The 21,857-nt window shown below is 37.2% G+C and overlaps 1 protein-coding gene and 1 long non-coding RNA gene across 2 annotated transcripts in view; both read left to right on the top strand.

Annotated features, from left to right (window-relative positions):
• The first annotated feature begins 1,819 nt into the window (after positions 1–1,819).
• LOC141369245 (uncharacterized) lies at positions 1,820–4,030 on the top strand. The gene is made up of 3 exons (XR_012372822.1): positions 1,820–1,899; positions 2,309–2,357; positions 3,218–4,030. It is a non-coding gene; the product is annotated as an uncharacterized lncRNA (long non-coding RNA).
• Positions 4,031–4,054: 24 nt separating this feature from the next.
• Positions 4,055–21,857, top strand: part of epm2a (EPM2A glucan phosphatase, laforin) — a 34,168-nt gene continuing 16,365 nt past the window's right edge. The window contains exons 1-2 of the mRNA XM_055189257.2: positions 4,055–4,556; positions 17,032–17,206. Of these exons, the coding sequence (XP_055045232.2) occupies positions 4,307–4,556; positions 17,032–17,206 (425 nt within the window). The 5' untranslated portion in view covers positions 4,055–4,306. The remainder of the gene's footprint in view (positions 4,557–17,031; positions 17,207–21,857) is intronic.

Here is a 21,857-nt window from a genome sequence, read left to right as displayed (position 1 = left end):
TTTATTAACCCTCACAACCCTGGTGAAAAACAAATATACTTTATTGTATTTCAAGTATATTTAACTTTGCAATAGTACATTACAAATATACTTACAAAGGAATGTACTTTCTTTAAACATATTTAAAGTATGTTTACAACATATTTGCGCGTATTTTTTACAATTAAACTTTTAACATACTTCAAAATAATTATACTTTAGTATATTTTCTAAAAGTATACTTTAGAAAAATATACTTAAAGTTAAAGTTTTGTGCAATTTTTAAAGTATACTAAATTTAAACTTATTTTAAAATGTATTTTAGGTATACTTTATCGGTATGCTTAAAGTTATCATTATAATAATGCACTGACAGTATATTTCTAAAATACATTTTTTAGTATTCTTTAGAAACAGTATATTTTAAGCACATTTTGAAAGTATATGGGGTGTACAAATGTATATTATTTTATGGAGAAATAACGTGGGCTTAAAATTACGAGAGAGCAGTATGTTCTGTTACATTTTATATTGTAGATGTATACATTTGTAATATACTATTAACATAATAAGGTAACTTCACTATTGTCAAGCATTGGATAAACCAATGAACTGTTTTAGGTTTTACCAAAAAATAACCATGTTTTTGCTTAAAAAAATCAATACACCAAAAAAAAAAACATGGTTACTAAACTTTTACCACAAAAAAAAAACATTAATTTTCGTAAGGGGAATATGAGTGTTTGTTTTTTTGTAGTTTTTGAGTCAATTGCATACCGCTTTTAGCTGTACACATTAATTAACTTAAACAGTTTTCGTAAATGCATTTCAGAGAAAAGTGAATTCTGAGATTTGAATAATGCATCTTACCAGTGCTTCACACTCCAGTCCAGTTGGTGGCGGTAAATGCACCATAAGTTGGTTTGCCATCCGCCATAAAAAGTCAATAGAAGAAGAAGAAGAAGAAGAATGCGAAACCGCATAGTGTATAGTAGGTACTGAATTAGATGAAGTACCTACTTACTTGGCGTTAAAACAGTAGGTACTGTATAGTATGAATCCTGGTAGTATGAATGAGATTCGGACGTACTACATCCGCCATGTTGCTACATCACGTGACATACGTCGTCATCACGTCGTGTCATTTCAGCGCGAAAACAGCCGCGTGCATCTTCTTCTTCGTTGGATTACTCCTCGTCCGGGGCATCATGGGATAGTGTAGCGTCCATCGTATGCACACTGCAAAATCTAACCGGAAGTAGTAGGTCATCCGGGTACTTTTCGCATACTGTTTTTCGAATACTATGGCTGCGTCCGAAAACTCTAAATTGCTGCCTTCTGAGGCAGCTTTCCAAGGCAGCAAGGCATCAAGGCATGTCCGAATTCAATGTTTGGTTTACTTCCTGTCTCCTGAGATACCTATGCGTGGACGTACATTAAGAATGTGATTGGTCGAGTCCGGTCGAGTTCGAAAAAATAAAATGGCGGCCAAGGACGCGACTGGACCACCAATTTAGTGTAAATAAAGGTATTTGTACTTTTTACACCTTTTAATTGCATTTCTAGCGAGAAATTAGTATTGTAGTTTTCAAATATGTGATTAGTTATCACAAAGGCGCCCTCTGTTTAAATTTCAAACACGCTGCCTTAGAAGTGTGTCCGAAAGTATTTCTCTGAGCTACCTTCATGCCTCCGAAGTCATTTCCTCATGAGGCAGCGAGGCAACGAGTCACTGCCTTGAGTTTTCGGACGCAGCATGTGTATTCGGACATACTACTCGCTTCGCCTACTGCTTTTCGCGTACTATATAGTATGTAGTAGGCGGTTTCGGACGCAGCATATCTGACGTGTGGGATGACGTCATGACGCACGTATTTAGATTTTTAACAGTCGTTCAAGACAGACGGATTCAGTCCCAAGGTACGTTAAAATATCTTAAAATTAATATATTTGATTATCGTTTGACCATTCTGAAGTTTATCAGTAGACTATCATATTTCGAATGCGAAATGTTGTCATTGTCAATAACGCGGTGTCTAACTCTCTATTAGTGATAAGCTGCTGTGTAGCTTAGCTTAACTTATAGCTAATGTTAAAGGTTTGAAAGATAGCACTGTTAGCCTGTTATATCGAATTAGTACACCCGATTTTTTTGTTAAATATATGTATTGGTGTGAATGTATATGTTAATGAAAAAAGGTAGTGTCAGAAAATCTGTTTTTTTTTAATGTAGCGTGAAAGTTAACCATTTATTGACTGTTTAGAGGTTGTAAGGCTTTTACCTAACTTAACTGTATTTAGTATTAATGATGCTGCATTCTTTCCTCAGAAGCTAAAGTTTTTCCAAGACATTTGTAGGGAGGACTTTGCAGCTAATGGTAAGTCATTTTAAACTCTTAAGATATACTAATTCATTCGTAGTAGTAAATCAAGCTTCAGTTTAGATAACGTTATATACATATTGAGGCGGTTTCCCGGACAGGGATTAGACTAGTCTTAGACTAAAATAAATGTAAGAGCTGTCCAAACTGAAAACAACTTGCACTGACATATCTTAAAATACACCAGTGTCCTCCGTTCCGCCTCAAAATGCACACAGGCAATGTTCCTACCAAGGCATGTCTTTTCAAACTAGTTATATTTCTCAATTAAACTAAGGCCTAGTCCTGTTTTAAGCCAATCCCTTTACAGGAAACCACCCAATTGTGTGCTTGTTGCATTTTCTTTCTGACAAGTTTTACATTTAAATTTAATACAATAAAATCTTTCTTTAGGAGCTGAAGTATTTTATGTATGGAGGATTTTGCAGTCCATATAGGCAAGTCATTATAATGAAAACTCTTAGGGGTGATTTCCCGGACAGGGACCAGCTCTATCCAGGACTAGACCTTAGTTTAATTAGGATAGTTTTAACAAACATGCCTTACAAAAAACATTACTTATGTGCATTACGATGTAAAACAAAGGGCACTGATGTATTTTAAGATGTCAGAGCAAGTTGTTTTCAGTTTGGACAGCTCTTACATTTATTTTAGTCTAGGACTAGTCTAATTCCTGTCTGGGAAACCGCCCCTTAATATATATGATGACATTTTTGTCAAGCTCTAGTTTAGGTAAAAATATATCTGCTATAAAATCTCTGCCAGTAAACTATAGATTTAATACAGTAAGTCTTAAATAAATGTAATGTTTTAATATTAAACACTTTTTAATTGAGCTTATTGTCTATCTTTTTCAGATTTCCTAAGGCTGAACCAAAACCTGCCAGACTAAAGTTGATTTGGGAGAGAAAGACGTTGTAAACTCAGTCATCTTGACATTCTTCAATGAGTAATTGTTCAATTTTTAGGCAAATACTGTACACTTTGAATGCTGTGAATAAAACTATATTTTAAATATATTTTAAATGAATTGTTTTTGACTGTTTTAATCAGCTTTTATTTATTTGGAAAAAATTATTTTGGTTATGTTACCAGCAAGTAATCTATTCCCAAAATAGCACTCTTTAAGTTAACTAATTATTAACGCACTTGAAGTATACTCATTACTAATCTAGCTGTATGTAAAAGTATACAAAATGTAATGTACTTGGCATATTAATTTTTCACCAGGGCAGTTTTTAGAATTTTGGATTGGCCAAAAATATATAGAATGTATGCAAACCGTCTATTTAAGGTATACTGATTGTATGTTTGCAAGACACTCATAATACATTTGTAATGTACTCCTAACATAAATAAAACACACTCTAAATCCACTTATCAAGCATGAATTTAGCACAAAAACAGTCATGTACTTAAATTGTACTAAATACACTTAAAGTTGTTCCACTTTAGCAAACAAAAGTACACTAAATACACTTAAAGTTGTACTTTGTTACAATTAATATACAACTAAAATATATTAAGTACAAAATTAATTGTTCCAAAATAGCACTCTTTAAATAAACTAATCAATAGCACACTTTAAGTATACTGGTCATTAGTGTGACTGCAAGTATACTTAAGTATATCAAAATTAAATATATTTAGCATACTATTTTTTCACCAGGGGTAGCCAATAGTAGCAGCAGTACTAGTAGGTTAACTGTCAAACGTGTACACTGGACATATCTTGTTTACAGTCTGTTTACTTACCCTGCAAAACACCCGAGTTACACAGAGTTCGTATAATCTCTGAGGCAGAGTTGTCCCGTCTCAGCTCCTGTATTTGTCCGTGTACACGTGCAGAGGAGCGTGTGTATTTTTAGTGTCGTCGTTTATAATGTCAGAGGTTGTTAGATTAATGTCGTTTACAGGACATCTGCGTCTCTTGTGAATCGCAGGACATGCTTATGTTCAGGTTTGGTGTCATCCTGACACCGGCTTGTTTAGATATGGAGGTGTTTGTGTTGGGCTCTCGGCCGGAGATGGGACACTGGGATCCGAACCGAGCCGTAAAGATGAAAGCTAGCCGCGCGGTTCTGTCAACCTGTGAGCCGTGCCTGTGGGTCGGACAAGTACCTCTGTCTGAACCGTACACAGATCCACTGTGGTTTAAGTTTATAAAGCGGGTCGCTGGTAACTACATTTGGGAAGGTATGTAACGATATCACGAAGACATTGTGACAAATATCAGTTTAACAAGAGTGAAATATCTGAATTGTAATGAATGATTTGGATCACTGGGTGGCGGTGATGTTTCAGATTTCAGTCTGTGATTTAAACAAGACTTAAAAGGTCGCGGATGTGTCAAGGGATAGTTCACCTAAAAATGAAAATTGTGTCATCATTTTCTCACTCTCATGTTGTTACAAACCTGTATAAATGTCTTTGTTCTGTTGAACATGAAGGAAGATATTTTGTTGAATGAAACCAAACCGTTCATGAGCCCCATTCACTTCCATAGTATTTTTTCTACCCCTTTAAGTGTTGTTTTGTTTTTTCTCTTTACAATGGAAGTGGATTGTGATTACCCTTCTCAAGCTTAAAAAAAATGTAGCTCACAACTCGTGCTGTATATTTCAAATGTCATTGTCATGAACACAAAGAAAGATAGGAAAAATACAGTTACAGACATTGCTCAAAATATCTGCCTTTGTGTTCAGCAGAACAAAGACATTTATGCAGGCAAACATGAACAACTTAAGGGCGAGTAAATGATGACAGAATTTTCATTTTTGGGTAAACTGTCCCTTTAAAAACCTAATATATAATCTATTGGTTTCTCTTGACCCTGTTCCTCTCTCTTCACATGCATTCTCCAAACCTGAACTCCATTCTTGCTGACAGTTTTAGGACATTTATGTTTTAATAATGTGTGAATTTAATCCGATTGAAGGTTATGACAGTACAGTTTACATGTACCCTACATTGCAATCTGATTAAAATATTTGTTTACGTGTACATTCTCTATAATCCCAACCAAACGTCTGCACAAGGGCACAGCCAGGGTTGCCAGATTCGTGTATCAAAACCAGCCCAAAGGACACTCAAAACTAGCCCTAAAGCATCCCAACGACTATTCACAGCCCAAATACCAATACCTAATGAACAAAATCCTTTCATCTCTAACTCGCAAAAAAAATATAAACATGCTGAAACTGTTTAAAAGAAGCCCAAATCTAAAGTATGCCATAAAACAGAGGACTTGGCACCGCAGCGCACAGCATCTCTTGTCGAGTTCACGCTTTATCTCTGGATAAATGAACAAAGTCAAAGCTGAGTTGAAGAAAGTTGTTCTGAAGAAGTTTTCAGATATAGGCAAAGAAAACACACTTTCCAAAGGCACAATGCTATTTTATTGCTTTATGTAATGCTATGAAAGACAAGAACACTGCAGAATGTACAGCGTGTGACCCCCATAACCTTAATAATGCGTGTTGTCACTGTCTGTTATGAGAAACATGTGATAAGAGGTAAATATAAAACGTAACTTAAGCACAATTCTTCTGCGCATGCGCGCAAGGTATTTTTGCATCTGATTGAGAAAATATTATGATTCACGTGTTTCCATGCATACCTTTCTCCTGATAATCAGTTCACAGACCGGACTACACCACACCTTTCAATACAATCAAAATTTGCATCCGATCACCTCAATCGTATTGATTAAAGTGTTTACACGAAGGCTTTTCAATCCGATTGAGCCATCAATACGATTACAAACGGATTATTTAGTTGCATGTAAACCTATTGTATTGAAATCTCATATTTTTCTCATTTATGATTTGAGCTGTAAAACCTCCCCCTGGACTATAAATGAATAGAAATAAAGGTGGACTGGTAGTGGTCTGCCAGATGAAATGTCAGGGTAGTGAAGTAAACAGAAGTTCATAATCCTGTGATGTGATTGACAAACAAGCTCCTCTTGGACCTTCATTCAGAACTCCATAATTAAAGAGAAATTTTCCATGACATTTAGCATAAGTGACGTAAAGTCATAATGGGCTTTTTTATCGCTTAAAATGCCACGATTGCTTGTGTGCTGTCATCTGGTGCACTTTCTTCTGTTTTGCATCATTTTACCAGACCATATTTTTTCTGCCCCCTAGTTCTATAAAATTTAGGAATACACTAATAGTGTAAAAAAATCATTTTCTTAGCTGGCCTTAAGTACAGAATTGCTTGTTTATGTATATGTAAAACCTTGTTTTAGTACACAGAAAATTATGGGTATGGTTTATAGCCTCCATTTGTTGCCGATACAGCATCAGTTCATTTTGGGCATGATTTTGAGCCATGCCTATTGCAGAGCGGTCGCCAGGTCTCTACGTAATGCTGGTGGGCAAAATATTTCTTGATTGGCTCCTGCAATACACCCAAGCTGTGCAAGGTCATAAGAGATGTTCAAATTTACTTTCATGTTCATCAAACCACTATTACAGCCTGACAATGAATATTGACCATTTAAAACTACAGTTTTAGTGGAAACAGGAGAGTTGATGTCTGTCAGTGAGATGTCCTCTTGAACTTAGATATGTCTCCTATTATTGTGTTTGTATTGCAATATTTTATGTGCGGCTGTGATTTTGTTCTGCTAATTCAACCTTCACACACTGCTTTTACTAATGAAACGTGAAATCAATGAAGATTGAACACCAGGCCACATGTACTGTACATGTATATAGGTTGTGAATTCTCCAATATAAGTCTGATTTCACACTGATAGTCTGGAATTCGAAAAAACTTGAATATTAAAGAGATTTTTTCATTGAGCTAATGAATATATCAGATTGTTGGAAAATAAAGAAACATTCAAGGATTTTTCATCAGCATCTTTTAATTAGTTTGTTCATGACCTGATTTGTTAGGGAACCCGAGATGCTCTTTCTCATTCTGTCATTTTTCTCATTAAAAGTGATTTGACATTGTGTGACGAATCTGTGATGTGCTGGTTCAGTGCTCACGCTGTGGTGTTGGGCAAGGTTTTGATTGACTCATTGTTTGCTGCTGTACTGTACATTCAGACTGTGTCATTAATAAAACAGCAGAGATTTTTGTATTAGGGGAAAGTTGTGTTTAGTTGATTGAAATGATTCTTGTTGATCGCGCCTCACAGCAGGTGAATTGATTCTGATAGGGCCTCAGTTAAGTAAGTGTGAATCAAAGGTCTTCAGGTTGAGGTGGAAGTTATTCTCTGTTCATCTGAGAATATCAGCTGGATTCACAGGAGATGGCTTTTATTTAGCACTTACTGTCTTCTGCAAATGAACATTTAAGAGAAAATAATGATACAGTTCAGTTCTGGAAATAATTCAGCTGCTGCTTGTGAGATGACAGTTTAATCGATGCATTTGATGTTAAATGTGAAAGGGATGTTTTATCCATAAAATAACATTCTGTCATTTACTCAACCATAAAGAAGAACACAAAAACATGTTTGTTGAAGAATTTTAAGAAGGCTTTTATTCATAATAGGGACTGAGTTCTAAAGCCAAATACAGGGCCGTTGCATGCGCAAGTACTCTACAGGGTTCCACGGATTCTTGAAATCCTTGAAAGTTTGTGAATCTGGGGAAAAAAATTCAAGGTCCTGGGAAGTTTTAGAAAATATACATATAGATACAGGTCATTGAAAGTGGTGAAATCTATTACGGGTTACGTATGTAACTGTTGTTCCCTGAGAAGGGAACGAGACGCTGCGTCTCCCTTGCCATACTTCCTGCGTCCCTGTAATGCCGTCTTGGACAATTTTTCAGTTAGCGATATACTTCCTGGCTCCCGCGTCACCCTGTCTTTGTCATTAAGCCTCACCATTGGTTAAATTTGATATACATATTCAGACGCACTTACCTCTGAATACGTCCCCAAAGTGTCACCGCAGTGACGCAGCGTGAGTTTCCTCAAAAGGAAACTGTAACAATGTATCTTAAAAGGTAACACGATGTAACCTTGCTCTCACTTGAAATGTGTCCCAACATTTAGTTCTTGAATGTGAGTATTTTGGGTATTGAACCTGGAAAGTCCTTGAAAGGTCCTTGAATTTGAAGTTAACTAAGGTGTGGAAACCCTGAATGTAGACGTGCAGCTAGTGAGCTGAAATAGGGAGTGTCAAAGACATGACGACGTGCATGGAATGCAATCAGGGCTTGACTTTAAAACCCGCCAATCTGCCAATTGCTGGTAGATTTCAATTGTGGTGGGTAAGACGGCCACTCACTAGCCAATGGCGGAGTTAAATATATTTCTTTTTATTGTTGTTTTCTTAAGTCATATAAAAGAAAAAAAAACAATGCATATGCGTCACTGGAAACTACAGGAAGCTCGAGCACTGATGGGTTTGCAAACTCATGAGACACAGTCTGAGCACACACACACACACACACACACACACACACACACACACACACACACACACACACACACACACACACACACACACACACACACACACACACACACACACACACACACACACACACACACACACACACACACACACACACACACACACACACACACACACACACACACACACACACACACACACACACACACACACACACACACACACACACACACACACACACACACACACACACACACACACACACACACACACACACACACACACACACACACACACACACACACACACACACACACACACACACACACACACACACACACACACACACACACACACACACACACACACACACACACACACACACACACACACACACACACACACACACACACACACACACACACACACACACACACACACACACACACACACACACACACACACACACACACACACACACACACACACACACACACACACACACACACACACACACACACACACACACACACACACACACACACACACACACACAACTTTAATCATATAAAACTTATTTTTCAAACAAAAACTGTGGCTAGTGAAAATGCTGAGCGGCTAGTAACTTTGGAAAACCACTAGCCACTTTGGTTGGTGAGCAAAATGTGAACTGCCCCTAAAACAAATGAAAATCTTCTATTTTGCCATGTATCACAAGTTAGGGATGCACTGATATATCAGCGTACAAATGGGTATCGGCAGATAAAAGCTAATTTTCCCACTATCGGACATCGGCAGATTGTTTAAAAACATCCCATGATCAGGGCAGATTATATAACGCATCACACAAAAGGTCCACACTTCTAGGATTTCACAACAAAAAATTAAACAATAAGTAAAATGCAAAACTAGGTATAGTGCATCTCTATAATTTCAGCTCATTCATTTAAAAATGTGTTGGATTAAGATGCGTTGTGCCAAACAGGTTTTATAAACCTCAAAGAAGACTCCAACTTCTATTTAAACAGCAGTGTGTGATGTGAGTTGAGATGGTGACTGTAACAGATTTTGTTCATGCTGTGAGTCAGTGTGTTTTCTGTGTGGGCTGCAGTTCAGCATTAGAGATGACGACAGCAGCGGGGTATGATGAGAAATGATGGACAAATAGCGAAGCCCCCTACTGTCTCTCAAAATGAATGTGAATTTGAGATGAACACAAGTTCAGGCACCCATATGTCCTCTTTTTTTCAGCACATGTGCTCATGTTAGTCTGAAGTGTTTATTAGAGCACCAATGGTACATTTTTCTGTGTATAATTTGCTCTGCTGGTACAATTTTGTAAGCGTAAGCGTTTCCATTGATATTTATAATCACATATATGACTTGACTGTCAAAGTAATGTGAAACTAAAGAGCTAAAGGAAGCTTTTAAACGTGAATCCACTGATGTCATGGTGACCAGAGAGTCTAATTTAATTGACATTTCACTAAAAGCTTAAAAGCAATAAAAAAATGTGTAATATTCTGAGTCAGTAACAATTGTGTGGTTCACAACCTTTTAGAGGGTTTTAAATCTCACATGAAATGCTTAACAGCTATATTGCTAATGTTGTGGGGATTCAAATTCCTAGTATAAATTGGATTAAAGAATCTTTTTTTGAAATACAGCTAAGCAAAATCTAATTCTGAGTTAAACCATGCTTTAGCCATTAGTTGATTTGATATTTGGATGATTGTGGATCAAATGAGAAGAATAATTTAGGTACATTGCTTTTACACAATCAGAATAATGTATAATATAATACAAAATATAACACATTGCTAAATCAAAGTCATAGCTGTGTCCCAATAGAGTGCCGCAGGGATGACATATTTTTATAGACTAACCCGGAAGTTAGCGGGACACTGGTTCCCTTGACCAAAAAGACCATTTATTTTCCTATAGACTTTTGGATTATTGCAAAAACTAAGCTCTGTGCTTAAGACAAGTTTATGACACTTACACGTTTTGTCCAACAATTTAGTCGTCACAAATGAGCCCAACTTTTATGAATTTAAAACTTGAACGTCAAAATTTGGCTTCTTATATTTCTAGTAAATGCATTAAAGGTGCCAAAGAATGCATTTAACTAATCGGTCAAATTGTTCTCTGATATCTACATAGAAGGTATGTGGCTTTATTAAGTGCAAAAATGATCCATTATTCTGTCATTAAAGACCTGCTGTTCCCTCCCACCGAACCTGCGCCACAGCAGCGCAATCACTCAATGCAGCCTTTGGAGGTCGCAGCCTTCGAATTGGGACACAGCTAATTCAATTCAATTCAATTCAATTTTATTTATATAGCGCTTTTCACAATCGGTGATTGTTTCAAAGCAGCTTTACATTAATAGAAGCAGTAAAAAGCACAGAAAAACGACAGATAGCACAACATAATACACGATAGCACAAGCAGCTAAATTTGCTGCGACTATGAATCAACATTATAAGCGTGCATATTGCTAATGTAACGTAAAGAAGAGGGTGCTAAGTTAAGCCCAAGAAGGCTGCCTCCCCGGGTTGAAAAACCCCCTAGGAGAAAAAAAACCCCAGGCTCAGCCGGGGAAGTAAAAAAAGTCCTAGGAGGGAAAAACCCTTGGGAGATATATTTATATATACATTGAAACGATTAAGGAGATTAGGCGGAGGTTAAGCGGGTTCTGCCGGTGGTCGTTGGTCATGCATCAGCTGGACATCACGTTGAAGGTCTGCCGTTGGGTCAGAGGTGTGCCGACTTTCACATTTACCGGAACTGGGTCTGTTTGTCTCATTGTCCTCGGAGACAAGGGCGAGACATGAAGAAAGAAAAACAAAACCCAATTAGCGTAGGGGCCATTCATATGTATACACATGTACATATACACAAACATATATACATATATATATTAGGGCTGCAGCTATCGATTCTTTTTGTAATCGATTAATCTAGCACTGAATCGATCGATTAATCGAGTAATCGGATAAAAATTTTGTTTGTGTTTTTAAACAACCAAAACAAATAATGCATAACGAAAATGACGTGGCTGTAAAATGTTCAAGCATTTGGCTTTTATTTCTAAAAAAAACTGAGGTATTTGGCTCCAAAAAATAAGCCTATTAATTTCAAAGTTTATAAGTGCCAGTGCCAACAATTAAGCACTTTAATTTATTAATATGCATAACAGGTTTCATGCTGTAATCTAGCACTGACATCAAAGTAAATATCTGGTTTATGTACATTTCTACACCTGCAGCATTTACCATTAGGCTACTAACATGTAATATATCATTTCTGGGGTGAGCCTATTTGCTATGGTAACAACCTTGGTTTGTGCACGTGTGTGCACGCGCACGTGCATCTGTGTTTTTGTGTGCACGCGTGCTGTGCTTGAGGAAGAGTGACACCCCAGTCAGACGTTCAGTTGCTTAATTGCATTTTGGTATGGTAGAAAAACATACATTCCTTTTCAATAGAACGCTGCATTTGGTTTGCATCACTTGCATTGCGGTGCATTTTAGGTTAAGAATCTGTTCGAAAAAAACGCGTTACGACATCACGTCCCGCTGTATACAGTGAATGCATGCTGAAATTATTGTTGCGTGGCTACATAAAAGTTTAAGCATATGTGATGCATTGCGCGATCGGTCTGACTCGCGTGAGAGAGAATAACTTCCTTATGCTAAACTCCAATAAGACAGAGATTACAAGTTGCCCATATATGATTGCACTGTGGAGCCGTTGTTTTACTGCTACACACACCTGTAAAGTGCATGCGTGTTTGTGAAGGGGTTCTTTTTTAAGCAATTGAACGTGAATACGAAAACATCAAAGCTAAACATCATATCTAGTCAAACCGCATAACGACATCGCTACAAATACAGTATGGGATTAAAATCAGCGAAAGCTATGTTACCTTGTTTCATCGACGCTTGGTGAAACAGCAGTGGATGAAGTTCGGTTCAGATGCTGAATGTAATGATCCCAAACTTTAAACATTCTCTCTCTGCCGTTTATGGACATATTCGCTCCGCCATCGCGCCAACTAAATTCAAAATGTACCACGCGCTATGATGTGCTTCCTGAACATTGAACAACGGTCCGTGTGAATCAGATCTCGGCGCGTGTAGTGCGCGTCATAGGAATTTAACGAGGCTTCGAGGCAGAATTTTTGCCTCGAGGAATTTTTTGAATCGAGTAAATCGAGTAACTCGATGAATCGTTTCAGCCCTAATATATATATATATATATATATATATATATATATATATATATATATATATATATATATATATATATATATATATATATATATATATATATATATTAGGGCTGTCAAAATTAACGCGTTAATAACGCGTTAACGCAAATTCATTTTAAAGGGATAGTTCGGCCAAAAACGATATTAAACCCATGATTTACTCACCCCCAGGCTGTCCGAGTTGCATATGTCCATCGTTTTTCAGACAAACACATTTTCGGATATTTTAGAAAATATTTGAGATATTTCTGTTCATTAAATGTTATGTTACGGGGTCCAGCAACAGTCCACGACCTTCAAGTCCAAAAAAGTGCGTCCACCCCCCACAAATTAAATCCAAACGGCTCCAGGATGATAAACAAAGGTCTTCTGTGGGTAATCCGTGCGGTGTTTTTGTAGAAATATCCATATTTAAAATGTTATTAACTTTATAAACTAGCTTCCGGCAGCGCCGCCATTTTGGAGTGATGCGCATTCAGGATGAGAGCTTACGCAGCGTACAGAGTTTCTCTGCTGCTGCTCGGTGCCCCCGCCCTCCGAATTTGTCATACGTCACTAAGAAAAGTGCGTACACTACGCTAATCCTCTCTCCTGAGTCTAAGATGGCGGCGCTACCGGAAGCTAGTTTATAAAGTTAATAACATTTTAAATATGGATATTTCTACAAAAACACCGCACGGATTACCCACAGAAGACCTTTGTTTATCATCCTGGAGCCGTTTGGATTTAATTTGTGAAGGATGGACGCACTTTTTTGGACTTGAATGTCGTGGACTATTGCTGGACCCCGTAACATAACATTTAATGAACAGAAATATCTAAAATATTTTCTAAAATATCCGAAAATGTGTTTGTCTGAAAAACGATGGACATATGCAACTCGGACAGCTTGGGGGTGAGTAAATCATGGGTTTAATATCGTTTTTGGCCGAACTATCCCTTTAACGCCACTAATTTTATTAACGGAGATTAACGCAACGCGCAATTTCTGTTTGACCCTTGGTCCAGCCCATAGTTGAATGAACAGAGACGCAGACAAATGTGACTCTCTCTAAATGAGTAAAAGGTTTTCATAGAAATAAGAACATTAAGCAAATTGTCTACCAAATCCAATGCTCTAAATGCTCGTTGGACATCTGATATGATCTTTATTTATACGTCTGAGAGGTGTAACGTTACCGTCCTCCTAATGCTTAATCTACAAAGATGCGTCTCAATTCATTTTGGTTTCGCTTTTATGCATGACTTAGAAAATAGACTGCAGGACTTGCTTGATGTTAAAATAGTCATTAAGAGAGATAAAGCTCGGTACCTGATTAATGTTAAAGAGTTATTAAGAGCGACAAGACTCAAAAGCGATCCCCTCACGCTGACTGACTGATATCTGAAGCGCGTGCACACAGACGCGCGAGTGCGCGACCCGGATATATAGACATCTAGACAAAATTACAGTTTTACAAATATCTGTTTTGATAAGAATTCACGCAGGTAGGCTCTATAATCTGTTATGTTTTAAGTAAATGTTTGGTTAACTGTTGGGTAAAACTATCTGATGTGTAACATTATATTAGATCACTTAGATTTTAAGCAGTCTGTCTCAATGTCAATCAAACAAAAGGAAAAAAAGTTGAACATACATTGATGATGTTTTTGCTTTGTGTGTGCTAAATATATTAGTTTTACCAGTGATTTTAAGGTATTGATGTGGTAATATAATGTATGGATGTGGAAATGTTTGTGGTAATTTGACTCTTTCAACTTCAAACACGTGTAGTTTTGTCATATTTTGTTATATTTCAACAAATCATGCATTGTTCTATGTTTTAATAGAGAATGTCAAAATATGAACAACTATTTTTTTAAAATTTGCTAATTCCGACTTTGCTAATTCCTGCCAGCACAGGTCACAAATGATGCAGCAGCAAACAAAAATGGAGAAAGAAAAATCTTCTGAAAGGAAAATTCATATACAAAACAATGGCTGGTGATTCTGTTAAAATGTAAACAGGCTGTTGTTAACATACATTTGCATTAAGCATCTATATATGTATATATGATTAGAATATTAAAAACCTGAAAAGTGTTAAATTAGGGTAAATTTAGAATGGATAAAAATGTGCGATTAATTTGCGATTAATCGCAGTTAACTCATGAAATCATGCGATTAATCTAGATTATTTTTTTTAATCTATTGACAGCCCTAATATATATATATATATATATATATATATATATTTATACAACAGTTCTTTCTGGTTCTCGAATCTGATTGGCTAAGAGCTATGCGATATTGTGCTAATATCGGCACTGTAACCGCTTCACCTTTCGTATCATTCCGCCACCTAGTGAATGGAGGTCCTAAACAGGCTCATCTCTGAATGGAAAAACACAGACGCCCTGTTTTGAATCACTCTCCGTGTATCTCATTAGTTTACTAGCTCATAAATCAGTCTGTGAATCCCCAATCGGAAGTTATTATTGGATGTTACGTTAAAGTTAATGGGAGAAATGTCTTGTCACATCGTGTGGACGATTAACACTTGGAAAGAGGAATATAAACACTAGTTTTTTTTCTGGAGCTATATCTCATCAGAACGCGAAAACACAGTGGAACTGCAGGTAAGCAACGCAGCTTTTAAATGTGGACATTGATCATTTACTTTATCGTGACGTGACCATTAAAACATGTTATGAGATATCGCCACTGGTATAACGTTATTTATAAGCAGCATGCAAAAACATCTCTCTGACACTTATAAAAAACCGTTTTATATAGTACTGACAAGAACAAAGTTTAATAATAATAATCAAATGCTCGTATCACGTTAAGAATAAATGAGAAAGCAATAGTAACGTTATACAAGTAGTTTTATTAACTTTTACCTCGCGCCAAAACAATAACAACACAAAAGACACTAAATATGAATTAAAAAACAAGTAATAGTTTGATCATGACACCAAATACTGCTGATTTGATCTCATTTTGACGATCATAAACAAACAAGGCCAACATGAGAGCCAGGGTATCTCTGTCAAAGATGTAGCCCAGAGAGGGCGGTGGTCAGCGGGGCGAGTGAACACTGACGTCCGCTCATGCTTTGGTTCTCATTCGTACCGAATCTCACTAAGCAAACGTTCAAACAGGCGCTATCTTTACTAATCGACTGCAGATTTAAATATAATACATATACATTCTCGACTAAACTAATCTTAAAACTACACTTTGTGACCAAAAAACGGTAATATAAAGTAACGGCTTTTCCGTCCATTGAGTTGTTATGAGCTTCAAAGCAGCCGAAAGTTTTACCTGTCATTCTGGCTGCCCTCAAATCCGTGGCGGAAGAAGTAGTTCTCAAACAAAGACGCTTTTAAAATAACTCCGTTGTTGTTTTCTAGTTTTCGTTTTTCAAACGTGTGCCGTCGAACTGTTGTATAAAAGCAATATCGCTCTCGGAGTCGTGTGATATAGCTCTATATCATCACGGCTGTGACCGCCCCCGGCACTCGGCCTACGGCCTCGTGCCTCTGGCCTAATCACAGCCGTGATGATACAGAGCCACACCACACTCATACTCGAGCGACACCGCTTAAATATATATATATTTATATATATATATATATATATATATATATATATATATATATATATATATATATATATATATATATATATATATATATATATATATATATATATATATATATACACACACACACATACACACACATGAACATATACGTATTGAAGATACAACGTCATCCCAGTGACAGACTCTGCACAGTTTGGTTTAGGGAGAACGAGAAAAATGCACGGGACGGCGAAATTTTTGGAAATGGATGCAGTGACACCCTTTTAAGGACTGAAGTCCCGCCCCCGACTAGTGGGCTTAACGCCACAAATCTATACCCACCGAGCTTTATTGAAATCCGGACGAGCAAGGGAGTAAAGGGGAGACGTAATGTGTACATTATGTAATGTTCTGTGTTTCTTTTATGTCTGTTGCTAGGCAACGGGCCGCATCACGACAGATACTGCGTGTATGACGACAGTAACATGGTGGACGGTGTGTACTGCCACCCGATTGGTCACTGGATTGAGGAGACCGGCCATACAGATGAGATGAAACACACCACCAACTTTTACTTCAGTGTAGCGGGACAGCAGGCAATCCACTTCTCTCAGTATGTGTACATAAATATCACACACACACAGTTTAAATGACTTTAAATGAGTCACTGCTCAGGGGCCTCATTTATAAAACTGTGCGTAGGATCCTTACTAAAAGTCTACGTACGCACAAAAGCCAAAAATGGCATATGCCAAAAAGTTAAAGACTTATAAAACAATGCAATGTTCCTTTTATAAATCACAGATCACCTGTAAGTGTGCGTACATGAATCATCCTCAGATCCCACCCTGCAAGCCCATTCTCCCATCAAGTTTGTTTTTTTATAGATCACAACCTTTGCATGAGAACTGGCGTATGCACATTTCCGGCCCCATTTTGTGCGTACGCACGCTTTATAAATGAGACCCCAGATCTGTAGTTGTTTAATTGAAAGTGTTAAAAAGTGAAAAGATTTCTGTAAGGGTTGGGTGTTGGAGTATAAAAGTCATTACATCTATAGATATACAGTATAAAAACAAACGTGTGTATGCAGGTGTTGGGTTCTCTGATCTCAGAGTAAGGTGCACTGTTCCTTTAAAAATGTAACAACTTCCATACATATAGCCTATGTGACATCAGTCAAAAAAGAAATTTCATTCAAAGGCACGACAAGTTATTACATTTTGATGAAAGATTACAAAGGCTTACAAAGACTGCATTTTCTCCCTTTATAATAACAGACACTGAATAGTAATGCACAATACAACTAATAATAAAACTACAGAAAACACCAGACTGAGATGAATATCACAGATGGATAAGTAATCCAGCTCAACACCTTGAAAACGTTTGCTAAAATGATCACTACAGCACGTAATACTAACATAAAGGACAAAAATTCTTATAAAATAAACGTATTTTTAATGAACTTGATTACTGTTTTAAATTAGGGGCTTATGTTGATACCATAGACGGACGACGTAAACATTTTTTTAAAAAATGTAAAAAAGATGCCTGTTCGCTCTCTTCCATTGGTAAAAAGTGAAGCCGCCAGTGTCCCAATACGGCGCTGACATCTTGGGTCTTGAGTCTGCACAGTAGCGATTTCGGGACCAGTCCTGCGCAGTAGTGAGCAAGTAAAGCTGCAAAATTAGGGCCTTGCTCTCGCTCTCGCAGAATGCGCATATCACACGATATCACAGCTGTCAATCATGACGTGATACCACCGTATTTATATCATTAAATAACTAACTAAAAAAACTTATTTTAAAACAAACATTTGAATTTACATCAGCGTGATAAAAACTACAGTAAATGACAGAAACCAGCTTATAGAAAAGATAATTGAAGTGTAATTAAATTGTTTAGTTGGTCTCAAGTCCCATTGAATAACACGGGGAGGCGGGGTATGACCTATACTGGGACCAGTCACTGGGGGGCGATCGAGACGTTTTGGCTTCACTTTTCAGGGCTTGTGCGGCACGCTTGGTTAATACTATACTTCAGGAGGTTCATGGACAGACAGTGAGGTACAGATCATCACATTAAAAATTTAAAATTAAAACCTAGAAAAATGATGACGTGTAAGATTCTGCTCTGTTTCAACGTGACTAATTAAATGTGCACCGGTTGACCGGTCAGAGATCGGAACCAGCCGGTTTTATTATTTTTTCGGCCGATTTTTCCGGAAGTGCACTCGCGTGCACAGACTACATTTTTATCATTCGCAAACATGTCTTTTGTGTAAAAGCATTCCAAAATTTGTGCGCAGTACATTAAGATTGCAAGCTGCAATGTCTGTAAAGAACTGTAATCGCGGAGAAACAACAGTACATTCGCAGGGCTCTCAAGTCTCACGCATTCACTGTGAGATACACGCATTTCAGTCAGTTTACACACTCACACACTTTTCCTGCTATATACAATTCATGGAAAGAGGCGCAGGGAAGTTATCTGTCAAGTTTAGCTGTCTCGAGTTTTTCTCGTGCTCCTCTGATGTCAATCACGTGGATGCGTGGTGCGTGCACGCACAGAGTGAAAGTTAGAAGAGCAAGATCCGATAAATGCTGTAAATAACGCAGGTTTCTTGAATATAGCCAAATACGTGTTAAATTATGCTTGATTTATTAAAAAACTCCCCAACTGCTTTGCAATCAGACGTTTTAGCTTACCTGAAAATAACGTAGAGGGTTCCTGAAATTAATGAAAGGACCAGAGACGTATTTCATTATTATTGCCATGTCACCTTATCTCTCTCTTAAACACAGCTTAAAATACACACTGATAACAAGTGCTGCAATCCTACTGTATATAATTCAGATTTCATTTTAATTTTGATACATTTGTATTTTTTAGTATGTAGAGCAATTTATTTAATTTGGATAAATTTGTTTGTCTTTTATCAGACTTACCAATTGTTATAATTTATATTTGTGCTGGTCAGTTATGAATAATAGGTAACATTGAACTGCTAGCAAAAACTTTAGAATTTGGTGGGTCAGAGGGGCTCCTCCCCTAACAGATGTTTTCTCACTCCAAACTTTTAAATAAAACCTGAGAGCCCTGCATTCACCACAACAAACTTGGTCAGACATTTAAGTTCATCACCTGATAGAACACAATAAGTATCAAAAGTCTGTTGATAATGCAAAACAGGCAAGACATTCAACTCACACTCAACCATCCATGTCATGGTCTCATTTAACCACTTATGTTTGTATTGAATGTAGCCTACTGCACAGTTACTGCTGTTAATTTTAGATGGTTACAGTTATTGTTTTCAATAACCAAACCAAGTTTAGCTTGTTAAATACCAAATAAACATATTGTTTATGTATACTTTCATTCTTTCTTGTTTGTTGCTTGATAAGAAAAAAAATCGGATCGGAATCGGCCAATTTGCTTGTTAAGAAATCAGTATAAAAACCGGCCATGAAAAATCAAGATCGTGCATCCCTACTATCTTTACACTTTAAAAAATGCTGGGTTATTTTTTCTACCCAAACGCTAGGTCGAGCCTTTTGAGTCGTTTTGGGTCATCGCTTGTTCTGTCCTATATTTACCCAGCCGTTGGGCTAAAACAAGATTATACCCATATATTCTCACATACAATAATCTTAAAACTAAATTTTGTTAATGAGAAACTGCTATTATGTCAATTAAGTCGGCTCGTGCTATATTGCTTGGAGTGCTTCAGAAAAGGTGTTAAGTGTAAATGCATTGTTTGCGCTAAATTATTTTAACACATTATTGAATTAATTACTTGAATTAATGCTGACAGCCCTAATTATGACATTTCCCCTTTTGATGCTGGCCACATATATTTTTTATGTCTAACTGCCTTATGTAGAGTTCTAGTCAGTGTATCTTATTTATTTTTAGTTTATTTTGTATTTACACAAAGGAAAGGCTTGCAGAAACACATCACTAATAGGGTCTATGGACCAGTGTCATAAGTCGGATGGATTTACTGTTGTTGATGCTTTACTGGGCACTGGTGGCATGAATGCATTCAGGTCAAGCCTGATTCTATAAACAAGTAAGACAAAAAGTATTTTCAGCCTCAGACATGATGTTCACTGACCATTAGATAAACATCTAAAGCATGAGGCACACAAAATTGGTAACACTTGAGGAGTTTTGAAGTCGATCTGAATTCTACAGGATGTCTGGGAGACATGTACTGTATGTTGCAGTCTCCCTAAAACAATGTTGATCTGTGATTGTTTACTTTACATGTGAGTCAGATGGTCTCTTGGCCAGTTTTTAGACAGTGATGGGTATTATGGAGTCCAGACCTTCTGCTGTCAGTCTGAATCTCTTGCTATATTGGAGACTAGGCACACCTGTATGCACTGACAGTTGATCCTAACAGCTTGCTTTCTTTCATTTGATTTTGTCCTCTTCTCACCCATCAACACCCCGTATGTTTTGTGTTTGATGAATAATGGGAATGATGATGACAAAGACAAGCATACATTTTTATGTTTATTTTCATTAACTTCCAGTCCCAGAATCTTGTCTTGTGGCTATGGGGTCTTTGCGACTACATTCATCCTAACATTATATGAGACCGAGATTATAGTCTTTTTGACTGAATAAATAAATATATATGAAACAAATCTTGAATGTGAACCAGCATCTGCGGTGCGTTACGGCTCTGACAAGGTTTAGTTTCTTCCACGGCACGATCTCAACTCACACCTGGAGCAGCTCTGGGTTTGCAAGACCACAAGATTTGCCGGTCTGATTCTTTTTTCTTGATTTGTCAGGTCTTTTCTTGTCTTTTTTTTGCTGTGTCCTACTTTGTTGTGCTTTATGGACTAAAAGACAAAATGAATAGTTCCGTTTTAAACTGTTTTTTTTAACCTCAAGGATGAACCTCTGGTTGTTCATTTTTGACCACCTGCTAAAGATATAGTGATGTGAAATACGATCAGAATCCTAACAGGGTGGGTTTTTTACTTTAATTTTGTATTTAAACCACAACGTGTGGCCACAGCGTGTCTCAAAAAAAGACTTGGCACTGATCTTTAGTGAAGAATCAGGGCACGCTTTTGAAGTTGGCTGGTATAAACCATAGACTGTAAAAAATATGGACATAGTGTCCATGACATCACCCATAGGTTTGTGAAGAGCTTTTTTTTAAGTCAATAGTTGGCGGGGCTTGCGTCACCACTCGTCACTTGCGGATAACCTTAAATGGGAGGCGGAAATTGACTCCC

The sequence above is a fragment of the Misgurnus anguillicaudatus genome, chromosome 13 (genome assembly GCF_027580225.2).
Source record: "Misgurnus anguillicaudatus chromosome 13, ASM2758022v2, whole genome shotgun sequence".
NCBI lineage: Eukaryota > Metazoa > Chordata > Actinopteri > Cypriniformes > Cobitidae > Misgurnus > Misgurnus anguillicaudatus.
Note: the sequence above shows the minus strand (reverse complement) of the source record. Positions and strands in the feature narration are given on the sequence as shown.